This window comes from Numida meleagris, chromosome 4 (assembly GCF_002078875.1).
Source record: "Numida meleagris isolate 19003 breed g44 Domestic line chromosome 4, NumMel1.0, whole genome shotgun sequence".
Classification (NCBI taxonomy): domain Eukaryota; kingdom Metazoa; phylum Chordata; class Aves; order Galliformes; family Numididae; genus Numida; species Numida meleagris.
In genome coordinates this window covers 13145781-13159017 of record NC_034412.1, presented here as the reverse complement: position 1 = coordinate 13159017, position 13237 = coordinate 13145781, and the positions used below count along the sequence as shown (strand labels likewise).

The 13237-nt window shown below is 35.3% G+C and overlaps 1 protein-coding gene across 5 annotated transcripts in view; it reads left to right on the top strand.

Annotated features, from left to right (window-relative positions):
• Positions 1-13237, top strand: part of SLC9A9 (solute carrier family 9 member A9) — a 187400-nt gene that overhangs the window by 94393 nt on the left and 79770 nt on the right. For all 5 annotated transcript variants that reach the window (XM_021395850.1, XM_021395851.1, XM_021395854.1 and 2 more), the window contains exons 10-11: positions 10395-10508; positions 12293-12404. In XM_021395850.1, the coding sequence (XP_021251525.1) occupies positions 10395-10508; positions 12293-12404 (226 nt within the window). The remainder of the gene's footprint in view (positions 1-10394; positions 10509-12292; positions 12405-13237) is intronic.

Here is a 13237-nt window from a genome sequence, read left to right as displayed (position 1 = left end):
TTTGTACTTTCTCTTACAACTTACGGGTTTACCTCCTGAGTCACTGGTGAGCTCCAGCTGCACCACCAGCATGCTGGCTTAGCAGTGCGTTCCTGAAATGGACCATCACTCACTAACTCAATGCATCTGTATGCAGACAGTGGGTCTGCTACAAACAGGCTGCCCTAGTTTCTAAATTGCCTTATCTCAAATTGAATATGTACCACATGTGTAGTGTTTGTAATAATTATTACCTTTAAAATGGATTGGGATTGACAGGAAGTGTACAATGAATTCTAGTTCTCTACAGAGTTATTTTCTGTGTTTAGCAGAAAAATCTGAACATTGGACGTGTGCCAGATGCATTATTTGACCAGATGTACCATAAGATCTTATGGAACCCTGCAGAACAGTATAATGCTATAAAGAAAGCTAAAGCTGCTTACTGTATGGGTTTAACAAAAAGAACGATAATACAAGAAAATCTTGATTTCTATAAAAGGAATTGTACTACCATGTCTTTCAATCTGAATATCTCAACAAAATCCTTCATTATCTGACTGATGTTCCTGATTACTTAATCATGCTAAAAGAATGTTAATCTTCAGTCTCCTTACTTACAGCTCCTCTTAAATTTATGTGGAGATGTCATTGCTGTGTTCTCTCTTTTTTACCTTTGAGCTACGCAGTAGATGGTAGGCAGATAGGAAACATTGCTACAAGTAAGCTGATAACAATAGGCTTTATAACTATGGTATATCAGTAATTAGCTAAAAAAGAATTGCTTATTTTTCACAGGAGGTGATGAGAAATACTGCTGTCCTAGATGTAATACTGAAAATATTCAGTGCTCGCATACAGAAATCTTGTTTGCGTATCCAGTTCTATACCGTATTCTTTAATCTCCACTTCACTCTGTTTTTGTGTACCAGCTTTAATGTTTCCTTAACTCAGAATGTGCCGATTTGCCCTGACCTCATTAGTTCCTATCAAGTATATGTGTTATTGTTATCAGTATTTGATAAGGAGTAGTACCTTTAAGTATCTTCCACCCACACAGACCCATGAATAAAAATAGTATTTTGGACATATGAAAAACAGACCTCCTCTTGAAACACAAAGGAAAACAGTTTTCCTTCATTTTGCCTAAGTACAGAAACTGGAAAATACAAAAGCTGAAATGTAATTGGTACCCTGAAGAAATCCAGAATTGTAGTGAAAGCAATTCTTCTACAGAGAAACTTGTCTTCTTGAAAAATTATGTCATTTTTGATGCCAGTAGGATAAAGGAGCATAATGCCATATGCAAAATAGCTTCCAAATGGTTTCATTAAAGTTTTTACAATATGTTTAAACATTAAACATTTCTCTTAAATTATTAATAAAGTTCTTTGATTGTTATAGTTATTCTTTACAGCAAAGAAGCAGATGCCAGCCATTAGCTAACATATACCAACAGGAATTAAAACCTAAAGGCCAAATTCTCATTGGCATGTAGAGGAATACATATGGGAATTCTGAGATGCACGCTGTATTTCTTATGAAAGAGGCTCAGAATCACAAATGAGTCTCTCGTAATCTGTACGGAAGAGTAAAACTGTATGGGGCTATGTAAGCTACTGCAAAACCAAAAAGCTGAGTCATATTGCAACGCAGGTTATGTAATTTTACTTCATGTCTGTTATTGCATCTCTTAATCTTTTCACAAGATCTTTGAAGAATGGCCTCTGAAACATTTCCCCTTATTGTGAATAGCTAGCACTTATCTCAGTTCTTAGGTCCGTGCCCCTGCAAAGATCCAGCCATGGTCCCTCAGCCCTGTAAAGCACATCTTCTAATGCTGTGAAGAAAATTTTCTCTAAGTGTATTGACCATCAAATCAGGTCCCTTCCTGATTATTGATAGCTTACCATCACTGCAAATGGTGAATGCATAGAGAGAAAAAGCTAAACAAATCAGTCTAGTACTGGCCTATGAAAACATTACTGCCGCATCATGTAGAGCTGAAACAGATCAGAGTGTGGCTTAACATCACATTCCTGAAGTATATTTGGTTACTTTTATTTTAAATTACAATTTATTTCAATTCCTGTGGCCGCTCCTTCTGCCAATGATAATGCTTCTGCATTGCACAGACAATCCAGGGGCAGTGGGAGGCCTGAAGGAATCTGAGCTGTTGTGTGATTTCTGGCATTACCAAACTGCTCTTGACAATGGTCCATTATTGCAATCTCAAATGTGTTTTGTACATCACTGTTTTTCCGTTATGCTGAGAACTTGTCGCTCCCTGCAAAACTCAGTGTCAACTAAAAAACTGTACAAAAACTTTGGTCAAAACTGTTTCAAAATATGTAACACTAAATCTCTCATACAATAAGCTGCAATAGGAGGAAAATAAATACAAGAAAATATAACAGTCTAAAGCACTTGCCAGTATCCCATCTCTTTAGTGACTGCACAGCTGTGTTTCCATTACATGATTAATGGATTTTATACCTTCAAAAGAGACATTTGTACAAAATGGTAGCACAGCTAACTGGAGCTCATCAGTTTCTCATGCTGCCGGCTGTGGAAATCATCAAGGGCTAATATGCCCTAAGTCAAAATCTTTCAAATTAAATGTCTATGTCACATCTAGGATTCAAAGAAGTGTCCTTTTATTTCTGAGAATACATATCTGCTTCTATTCAGCTAAAATACGAGAAATATCCTCTAAGCTTGAGCATCAGTTTCAACGTTTTGACTTTTACTTCTGCTTGTCTCACTAATTTAGGGGTGGTCAACACCTTTCACCTCCAGTCAATTTCAGAAGAGTTGAGTGCTTGATAATTCAAAATAGACTTTTGACATCCTCAGAAACTTACACTCATGCAGTGACTAATACTTTCCTCGAAAAACCATTTCTCTGGATGAGGTGCCAGATGATACTTCTCTATTCCAGTCACTTTCCACATTCCTACATGTTCTTATCAAGAGTTGTTTTTAAGGTTCAAAGAATGAACAGTTTTATCTGTTCATTAAAATGCAAATTTTATTGAAACACAGGGAGTGGCCCAGGATCTTGTATTTCAAGGTTCAGTTGTACATGTATTTTAGTGTAGGATTTTTTTTCTGCTTGGTTTTACGCTGGATTTTTTTTTTGGTTTGTGTATTTTTTTTTCTGAGATCAGTAGCAGGATTAGTAAAATATCGCAAGTAATGTTATACATATTGTTACAACACTGGAATTCTTTCCTTACTTTCTTTATCAGCTCTCGATAGTTTCATATAGAGTCATTACAGCCACAAACATACTGTCAGCATACTGAAGCAAACCTGTCCCCTGAAATTGGGTATGAAACTTATTTATGTTCAATCATCCATGGATTTCCTTTGTGTGTGTGTACACTTACTTTGGAATCAAGATTTCACCTTTCAGTTTTTGCGCCACAATAATATCCATCTTTTTTAGCTTTTATAATTTTTGCCATTTAAAATATTTGTCCTGGTTGTGCTTAATACTTGTGTCCATTAGCTTTTACATGAGCTACTGATGTATGCATGGATACATGCACAAATATACACTGTGCCATGTAAAATCTACATATAAACATTGCTGATAATTTCCTTTAAGGTCATCTCCACTTATCATTCATCTGTGATTTTTATTTTTTTTAATGTATCTCACAGATACACATGCAGGGTGTTAGCTCTTCACTGTAACCAGTTATTTACTCAGAGTGGAACTACCAAGGTCATAGCCTCTTCCAAGCTAACTTGTACTTGTGCTTTTCGCATAAGAAGGTCCTTTTTGCTATGTGTCACCAGTAAGTATTTTCTGTATTTAAGTAATTGGACCTTTCACACTAATGTTCAAGTAAATCCCCTTCAAATTCTGTGCCTCATCTCAACTCCATACAGTCTGCACTCTAGATTATATCTTTAAGTACAGATAACTGCTAGATTGGCAAAGATACATACTCCAGTACTTCAGGAAAAAAGACACAAAACAATTGCTATTCACATTTCTGTCTTTTTGTACAAATGGTTCATCAGTTCCTGTATAATAGCTTACCTCTAGAGACAGGGAAGCTGTTTAAGAATGATCCTAGGAATTAAACAAAAATTCCTACCCATATAAAAGCAGATCACTGGCTCCACTAATTCGGTATTCTGCTTCAGATTCTGGTACTCAAATCTGCGGAGTAATTTCAAATACTGCAGAACATAACTAAAGAGAGTACTGTTCTGCAAAGTAATGTAGTTAAAAGTTCACTTATCAGCAATAGGTTTTTAAGAAGAGTAAATAGAGCATAAAATTGTCAGGATATCATACAATTCAACACTAGCTAGAGCAAGTCAGAAGGAAGGTGTTTGCCATATGTTAGTAAGGAGTAAAGTCCTGTGTCCATTCTCACACTTCTGTGGAGAGACTCATAACAAAACGGCACACGTATGGAAATGTCTGAACAAATAGCTGCAGCTGGAAAGTAGGTAAGTTACTTAGTAAGCTCTCTTCTAACTTAAAATGGGCACTGAATGAAAACGGAGTAGCCTGTCATCAGAAAACCACAAGCAAATACTGCTACTGTTTTCTGGATTAAGATATAAGAGGTCCTGATTTAGATTTCTAGGACATTTTTCACGAAAGTTTTACCTAATGTAAAGGAAAGCATCAATATGGGTAAACAGATTCTGCAATTCAACACTTTCTCTTCTCACCTGTAGAAAATGTGTTGTTATGTAGAATGTTGGGTTTGCAAAGGAATTGAAATATTATAGTCATGGACATCAGATAATCTTTGCAGTCTTAATTTTTCCCAGAAAGCATGAAGAAAAGACACCATGGACTCAATAAGATATTTTTTTTTTCCTCTTCCTGATAGGCTAGAAGGCCCACATATTGATTAATAGTTCCTAATATGACAAAGACTATGTAAGTCTTTTTCTTTTTTTTCCAAACACCCAAAACTTGGAAAGGAAGGAAATTGTTTTTATGAACTCACTGCTAGAATTAATATTAGGGAATGTTTCCTCTCAGCAAATTGAAATTGAATAAATTGTGGTTGTCCTCCTTAGAAAGTGAATTGATTGCTTGAGGTTCAGACTGTGATAGCAAGTCACAGAAAAATGCTTGAGGGATGGAGGGAGTGAAAAAAGGAAGATTATATTGATTTAGTGGTTTGTTTTTGAAAAATCAGCAGCAGTTCCTAACTCTAACAAAAAAGCAGAAACTCCTTTACCATAATTATTCCTCTATCAGCTAATACAACAGCCATCAGTGTTCCCAAAAACATTCAGATTCATCTCTAAACACAATTCCAGCACTACCATTAATTGCTGACTAGCCAAAAGTTCTTTAAATCCCTTTAAATGATTCTACAACTGCAATACGTTTTGCCCTGTCTCGAGTAGAATTCTTCATTAATACTTACAGAACAACACAGTACTGCGAGAGTAAATGTATAGCATGCTAAATGCTAAAATAAATGTCTTAAGTGCAGTAATCTCTGAGCACGTTATCTTGATGCAGCTGAGCACTCAGGAGTCCTCTTTCCTTTATGCCTGCAACATCTCAGTTAGAGAATTGAAGATTTAAAAAGCTATTTGATGGTTGTTTCATTTTGTGTACCAAATAACAACTTAAATTAGAAGTTCTAGGAGCAACTGCATCATCCTCTCTGTCTTGGCAATACTTTCCATTAAGGTGTCATTCTCAGGTCATCTTTAGGAACAACTTCATGACTGATTTATAGCAGTAAAAGCTGTTTGTACTGCAGGGAAGGGAGTCAGTCACCTAAAAGGCTTCCTTTGTTGCAAACATGTTTGGAAAAAAAACAGTAAAGTTTGCAGAAATCCCCTTCCTAGGCAACTTAATTACAAGAATAATGATAGAATCATGAATTTTTCTACAACTATATCTGAATCTTATTGAAGTCAGCACATAATTCTCATAAGGTTCTGAGTCTGGTTATATTATCACAAGTGCATACCAACATTTCTACTGCTCTTCAGGCCTTACTCATATAAGCAGTGAATATACTGAGTTTTAAATTTTGAACAGTGTCTCTTACCAATTAATTCATTAAAGAGAATAACAAAGTTCTTTCTGAGGGCTGATTTTAATCATGTCATTAAGGATTTTGGCAGATTCCTTGTAAATACAAACCATTCTATTCTTTCTTTCACCCTGAGGTACAAACTTTTGTAAGTTCTGTACGTTTTACTTTTTAAATCATTCTCTCTGTTGCTGTCATTGTTTGAAGTAGTTAAAAACAAGAAAAATATTTGAATTTATCTTCTTAATTTTCAATTGGTTTAAGCTTCTTTTGTTTAGCAAAGCCATTCCAGACCTGCGAATTTTTATGAAAGTATTTGCCTTAACGTCTGGAACAAACGTTTTTCCTTCACTGCTGCTAGTCAGAAGTTTGCATGTTTTATGCCTGTAATATATCCCTCTTCTTCAAGACTGAATTTTGGTGGTGAGGTGTGGATTATGCCACAAAGAATAATCAGACTGTATAAATACAAAATATTGTTGACCTTTCCTCTCCCTTGATGCTGACATTTTCTTTCTTTCTTTTTCCTTTTAGTTTCCCACTTCTTCCACAGGCTTTAGGAATCTTTTACATCTCCCAGCTTTAGAGAGAAATAGAAAGCTACTGTGTGCCTTCCGTAAATCTGTTGGGATGAAGTTTATTGAATTCAGTAGCAAACTCTACTGATAAAAAAAAAAAGATAACTTGTAAGAATTTTCCTCTGTTAGCGTGTTTGTAACCTCAGAGTCAAGTATGCTCAGATATCAAAATGGTTACCACATGCAAGTTATAGTCTATCATGAATTTGAGTTAGTTTTACTGATTCTTTCATCTAAGCCTGTTATTCTAGAGAAGAGCACTATATCACTATGCTGCGAAGATTCATTGCAGCTGTATAAAGGATTTCAGGCAAGAACTTCAAATTCAAACATTCTTTTTCATATTTTGAAACCTCTAATCAAAAGAGAAAGATTAAATTAAGCAATTATGCTATAATAAAGACTTCTACAATCTTACAAAAAATATGATAGCCTGAATATTCACCACATTTTAATTCAAAATAGGGAAAAGCAATTTTCATCAACTATTGATTTATCAATATCCTTGACTTCAAGGAACATTTTTGACAGCTGTGTTCTAATTAAATAGCATTATTCAAATACCATAAGTTTTATAACCATCACTTAACATTGACTGCTTGGGATTTTAATAGCTCTCTGTCACCTCCAAGTCTCTCTTACAAAGTATAATCAATTTTAGATCTCAGTTTCCCAGCTGATCTTGGACTATTGCAACTTTCCCTGTTCTAATGTTATACAAGAATATATCCCTGTAATATATAACCCATATACAGGTGGCATTCCTCCATGTTGCTAGCTGGATCGAATACCTGCAAGAGGTGGATGACATTCCTTCAGTAGGTATTAAGTGGAAGAATATAATATTGCCATGAGGGAGTAAAATTCACTGAGGTTTGCAGGAAGTAAGTTCTTGTGGATGTCATTCAGTTTTTACCCAATACTCTCATACTAGCATTATTCCCCTGAGATGAAAGAAGTCTCTTTATAATATTAATATTTGAGAAACGTTAATTTTCCATCTCCCCAGCCATAAAGGGATTGTGGTATAGAATATGTTCATTTTCTCCTTCAAATGAGTCTATTTTTATTACAGCAGAGATGGAAACGTAGTGTGTTCCAGCTTCCAGGTGCACTAATTACTTACCAAGATAATCTGCTCAGTGAAAATTGAAGTAGTTCTATAAAATGGATCAACTTGCAAAACCTGTTCTGGTGTAGTTTCCCTATTTGGTCTGAACTTAACTGTGGGAGATGGAGAAAAGGAAGAAGAAAAAAGAAGGTGTTTAAACTTAGTGTTTACAGTAAGACCTAAAGTGTACATCATTTACATTCATTCCTCTCTCTGCCAGTAAGACCTGAACTCTAAGTGACACTTCTCAGAAGACTGTCGCAACTTGAAATAGATTTTTTGAACATCTCTGAGCACTTACAATGGCTAAGGGTAATAAGCAACAACAGCATATTTATTGAACAATGCGTTTTTAAATGCCTAAATACTATCTTAATTTTAGTAGATATTTTTAATATCAATCTTTTGTAATATCCACTCTTTACAGAGAAAAGAATTAAAGTACAGCAAATAGCAGTGTTGTTAATTTACTGAGCACCTAAACCCAGTGCCCAGATTACACTCATATTTTTTTACTCTATTCTGTACTATAGTCTACTCTGAAACGTGTTGGCTTTACTTCAAATTTATATTAATAATTTATTACAAATCTTATTTTAGAGCTATAAGCAGATTTGTAGACTTTATGGAGAAGTAGAAATTGCACATTACAAATGAGGGTTTATTTCGTTTTATGCAGAAAAATATCTTAATGCTATATATATATATTGAAATGGTTTCTAGTATAATTTTCTGGTAGCCCTAGGGAAACTAACGGCAGCATACAATCATTTTAATGTCAATTTCATTTAAAGTAGAAAGAGGTTAGTTGCCTGTGTGGGAGACAAGGGAAGAGAATTTATGGTTATGAACAAAATACTTAAGGACTGCGTCTAGACAAGTTTGCTGAGAAAAAAGGATTGAGAAGTCTAAAATCAATAACGTCATGAAAGCACTTCAGGCAAGAGTTAAGAGCATGAATCTACTGTTGAAGACTATTGAGAAAGAATGTATAGCAAAAACAATGATACAGCAAATCTATTTTCTTTCAAAAACTATACGTCAAAAAAGAGTTTGAAAAATGTAAGAAACTTTAGTTTCAGAAACTACTAGCAGTAGATTTATTTTACATTGCTTTAAGTCTGGAATGAGATTTTATAAATGAAGAGTGAAACATCACGCAGCTTTGAAACCTCTGGCAAAACTATCTTATCCTAGCAACTAAAGCATACAGTGCGACTCTTCACAGTAATGCCCCTCCCTCCAAAGATTTTTATATATACACATATATAGGTATAGATACATAAATCCTGTCTTGACACTCCTGCAAGACTGTTTAAATGATTAGAAATATTTGTCAAGTGACATGCCCACAAAGAAATGGGATCATGTTTACCCACAGTATGGAAATGCAAGATATTCAATAATTCTTATTGGCCTCTAGATCTCATAATTTTAGTCTTTTTGACAAGCAGTTTCTCATTTAATTTAAATTCGAATAATTTGAGTCTACTGAATTGCAAATATTTCTTGTGTTTGTTCTCATGTTGTTCAGCAGTGCAACACAAAATGGAGACTATAGCATGAGAGCTTGGGATAACTGATGGTGCTGCCACGGGGTCCACAATATCCTCCCATATACTACTAGGCTTTATGCCTCTTTCCCTCTGAAAGTTGTTTTAAATAATGATTCTGACAGCTCTCATTTTTCCCTTTCTTAGATCTTAGTTACTGCTATTGGATATTTATTTTTAGAAGCACAAACATATTACAAGTACATAAGCCTATAGAAGATGAAGAAAATATAGAATGTAGAATTGTAGAATGATGTATGACTGTTTGTAGACAGACTGACAAACTTCAGCCCCAATTCTGTATCTCCTGAGCCCAGAAGTGATTTCAGATGTGTAAATCCTCATCTTCTCTCCTCTCGTTACTCAGCAGCAATGATTGATTTTTTTCCAGATGTGAAGAAATATGAAAATTTATATTAGGTTTTATATAATCAGCTGCAAGGGCAATCAGCAAAATCCCCTCAAGGAAAATGAATATTTTGGCTTTGCTTATTTGGCTTTTTTTTTTTTCCAGAAGAAATCCTACCACAATAATGTATTTTAGGCATACTTTATAATACGTTTAAGGGATATTCTAAACACAAGTACTTTGGTTTGAAATGAGTACTTCATACTGAGGTTCAAATAGTACAGTAAAATTTTCACCTACACAATAGCATTCCTGATAATAAAAAAGATTGTTATGTTATAAAGGCATAGGTTTGTTAAAAATCCACTCGGGAATTTTTTTTTTTCTTTCTTCACGTTACTGTACCATCCCCATTACTGCAGTGTGCAGTCACTTTAGTCACGTTCTGAGCCATTTCCCAGGCTCACCTGTGTAAACATGACCAAAGCTAAATTCCCTCAGCTTCTTTACAGTTTGTAATGAAGGTTGTATAACTTACTTGCCATTGCTGGTTTTTTTTACCACTGTTCATACCAAGGCCTTAATGCACAAATCAGAAAAAAAAGTAACTGTGACTTTTAAAGCAAAGTCACTAACTTTATGTAATGCTAAATGGTTTTCAAATTTCCCCATGAAATGAGTTTAAGGGAACAGGAATCAAACTAAGTGAGTCTGTATTCCAAGGTAACTTTGTGATAAAGAGTGTTTAGTTAAACACAAGAGTTATAATTATGTTCTCTCTTTCAGTTGTTCGAGTTCATGAATTTCTTAGCTGAGAACGTCATCTTCTGTTACATGGGACTCGCACTGTTCACGTTTCAAAATCATATCTTCAACCCTCTTTTTATATTTGGTGCATTTGTATCCTTTGCGCTAAAGAATTCTTCATCTATCCAAGTGCATATTTATGTATATGAATAAATAATGTGCTCCATGTTTAAAAAAAAAGTCAACAAGCAAACTCATTAGCTCCTTAGATCCCAAAAAAATCTAACTTTTGACAGGTATGAAGAAATCGCCTTTATTATGTATGTCTCAAAATCTGGCTCAATGCATGTATGCTGGTGTTCTTACAGCAGCTGCTGTTTTGCAGATATACTAAGTCCAGTTGATTTAAAGCTATTTGCCTCAATCTCTGGTACTGGGTCTTATATTAAGTTTATATGTGGAATGGGAAATCAGGATGTATACTGGGAGATATTTGTGTGGACAAGTGCAGGCAAACATCTTTTTGCTTGTCCTGATCCAGTGCAGATCCTGAAATTCTACATACAGACGTGCCATAAGCAGAACTTTCCCAAAGCTACTTAAATTATACTAAGTCCTGATAAATTAATTAATAGCTGAGCATTGCTCAGATCTTTCCTTCTTTGTATTTGATATTTCTAGTGCACACAATTATTCACATCAGGAGTGCCAGGGAGATGAGTAGGAAATTTTGTGTCTTTGGTTCTGCCATGGTTTCTCAGCCAGTCCATTATTCACTTACACAGTGGTATCGGTTCTTTTCACTCTAACCATTAACGTAATAACTTTTCTTCAATTCAAAACAGCAGCCCTTTTGCTCGTCACTTTTTGATGTTCAGTTGAAGCTTTGAAAGTTGGGATTACACAGTTTATTTATATTAAATTTTTGTGTAACTTCCAAATCAATAAGCTCTGCATCACGGTTCTGCTGGCAAAAGGTTGTTTTAGATGGCAGAGTGGGCCCCTGGAGCCACTCACCGCCACAACACAAGTGAATCTGCACTCAGCATGGGGAGAAATGGGAATGTGAGCAGCTCTCAACAGCCCAGCTGGAAACCTGTGTTACAGAGCACCATCAGGACCTCAATCTGCTTCCCCTCATACTACTCTGGAGAGTACAGGGCAAGTGAAGTAACTGCTGCTAATGCTCACAGGTATGTGGGAGCTTAAGCAAGCTCTCGGCATCACAGATAGGCACTCAGACACTGCCACTCGAGCGCTTCATTGATTCTAGAGTATACAGTATGCCTCAGACTCTCACAACCATAATTGAGCCCCAAGAGTCACAAGGCAAAGGAAAGACGGAACCTGCTAAATGCAAGTATAAGGCATTATGGGTCCCCTTTTCTTGAATCTGAAATAGCCACATGTTTCTCATTAAAGTAACTTTTGTGATAGTTCCACAGAGCTGTAAGAAAGAACTCCTTTTGAAAAATCTCCAAAGAAAATGAAAGAAAAATTGCTGGATATAGACAATAGGAGCTGTCAGGAAACAAGAAGGTAATCACATCCAAAAGCATATTCTTTTCAAATTGCTGCTGAAGGAGATAATGCCATCTCCGCAATTGACGGCAGTGATTTTACTCAAGAACTGTAGATGAAGTCATGTGATACAAATGTGATGAGTGAAAGTAGAGTGACTGAAGTGGTATATGTAATGATGAATTTGAAACCAGGATGTCTGGGGAAGACAGTCTCTGCCACTGCACAGTTCTGTAATGAAATTGGAACCAGAAGGATGTAATATGTAAAATATCACATAAAGGGAGATAATCACATTTTTATTTTAATTACATATCTAAAATAACTATGTAAAAATACTAGGTTTAAGTTAACTCCATTGTTCATTTTTTTTCCAGTAGTTCCTCCACTATTTTCCTCAACATCTTATATTTTAGGTGGCAGTCTTCATAGCAAGAGCTTGCAACATATATCCACTTACTTTCCTTTTGAATTTTGGTCGAAAACAAAAGATCCCCAGGAATTTTCAACACATGATGATGTTTTCAGGTAAGTTTGATTTTGATATTGTTCCTGTTCACATCACAGTCACCTTTAGCTAGTAGTAGTATGTCACAAAGAAGTCACTTTCTTAGAAATCAAGATGTCTCTTCAAAGGCACTGGAGGAAATGGACATATTCTTGGCAATTCACTTTGCTGTGGACCTATTTCAGTTAACTTTCTTGGAAACCTATAACCCAGAAAGTCTGTCTTTTAATCAAGTGCCAGTTTGGAAATACCATGTTTTTATGTTGGGTTGTTTGAGAGGCATTCGTAGTATTGCTGGCAGTATACCAAGATGTAAATATCAAACTTTGATGGTTTTAGTACCGATACTCAGATCATGGACTTTGGCAATTCTTTTTAACTTCAGAGAACAGTTTTACTCTGAAATGTGACATCCATGCATATTCCAGCTTCTCAGATAACAGCTTTCTCTCTGTTTTGAGGTTTACTTTCAAAATTGAGGTTTTATTCATTTTTAAATCTGGTTAGCATTGTAGAATAAAAAAAAAAAGAAGAGAGAAAGCCAAGTTCTATTCTCAGTGCATCATCCACTGAACTGTTAAAATCTCAGCTGGAAACTACATTTTTGGACTTGCACAAACTAGAAATACCTCCACTTGCTTTCCTGAGGAAACTTAGGAAAAAACTCAGGTTTTTTTTAAGTAAGAATATTTGAGAGCTGAGAATATTTGTTCACTGAAAGACAGAAAATGGATCCCCTGGTGACATTTATGAAATCATTTTCTAAGGTTAGAAAGTCAGCACTTCTTAGTCTTCTTGCTTTTTATACAAAAGAAACTATTCCTACTTTTATAGATTCAAGTTCTTGATTGAC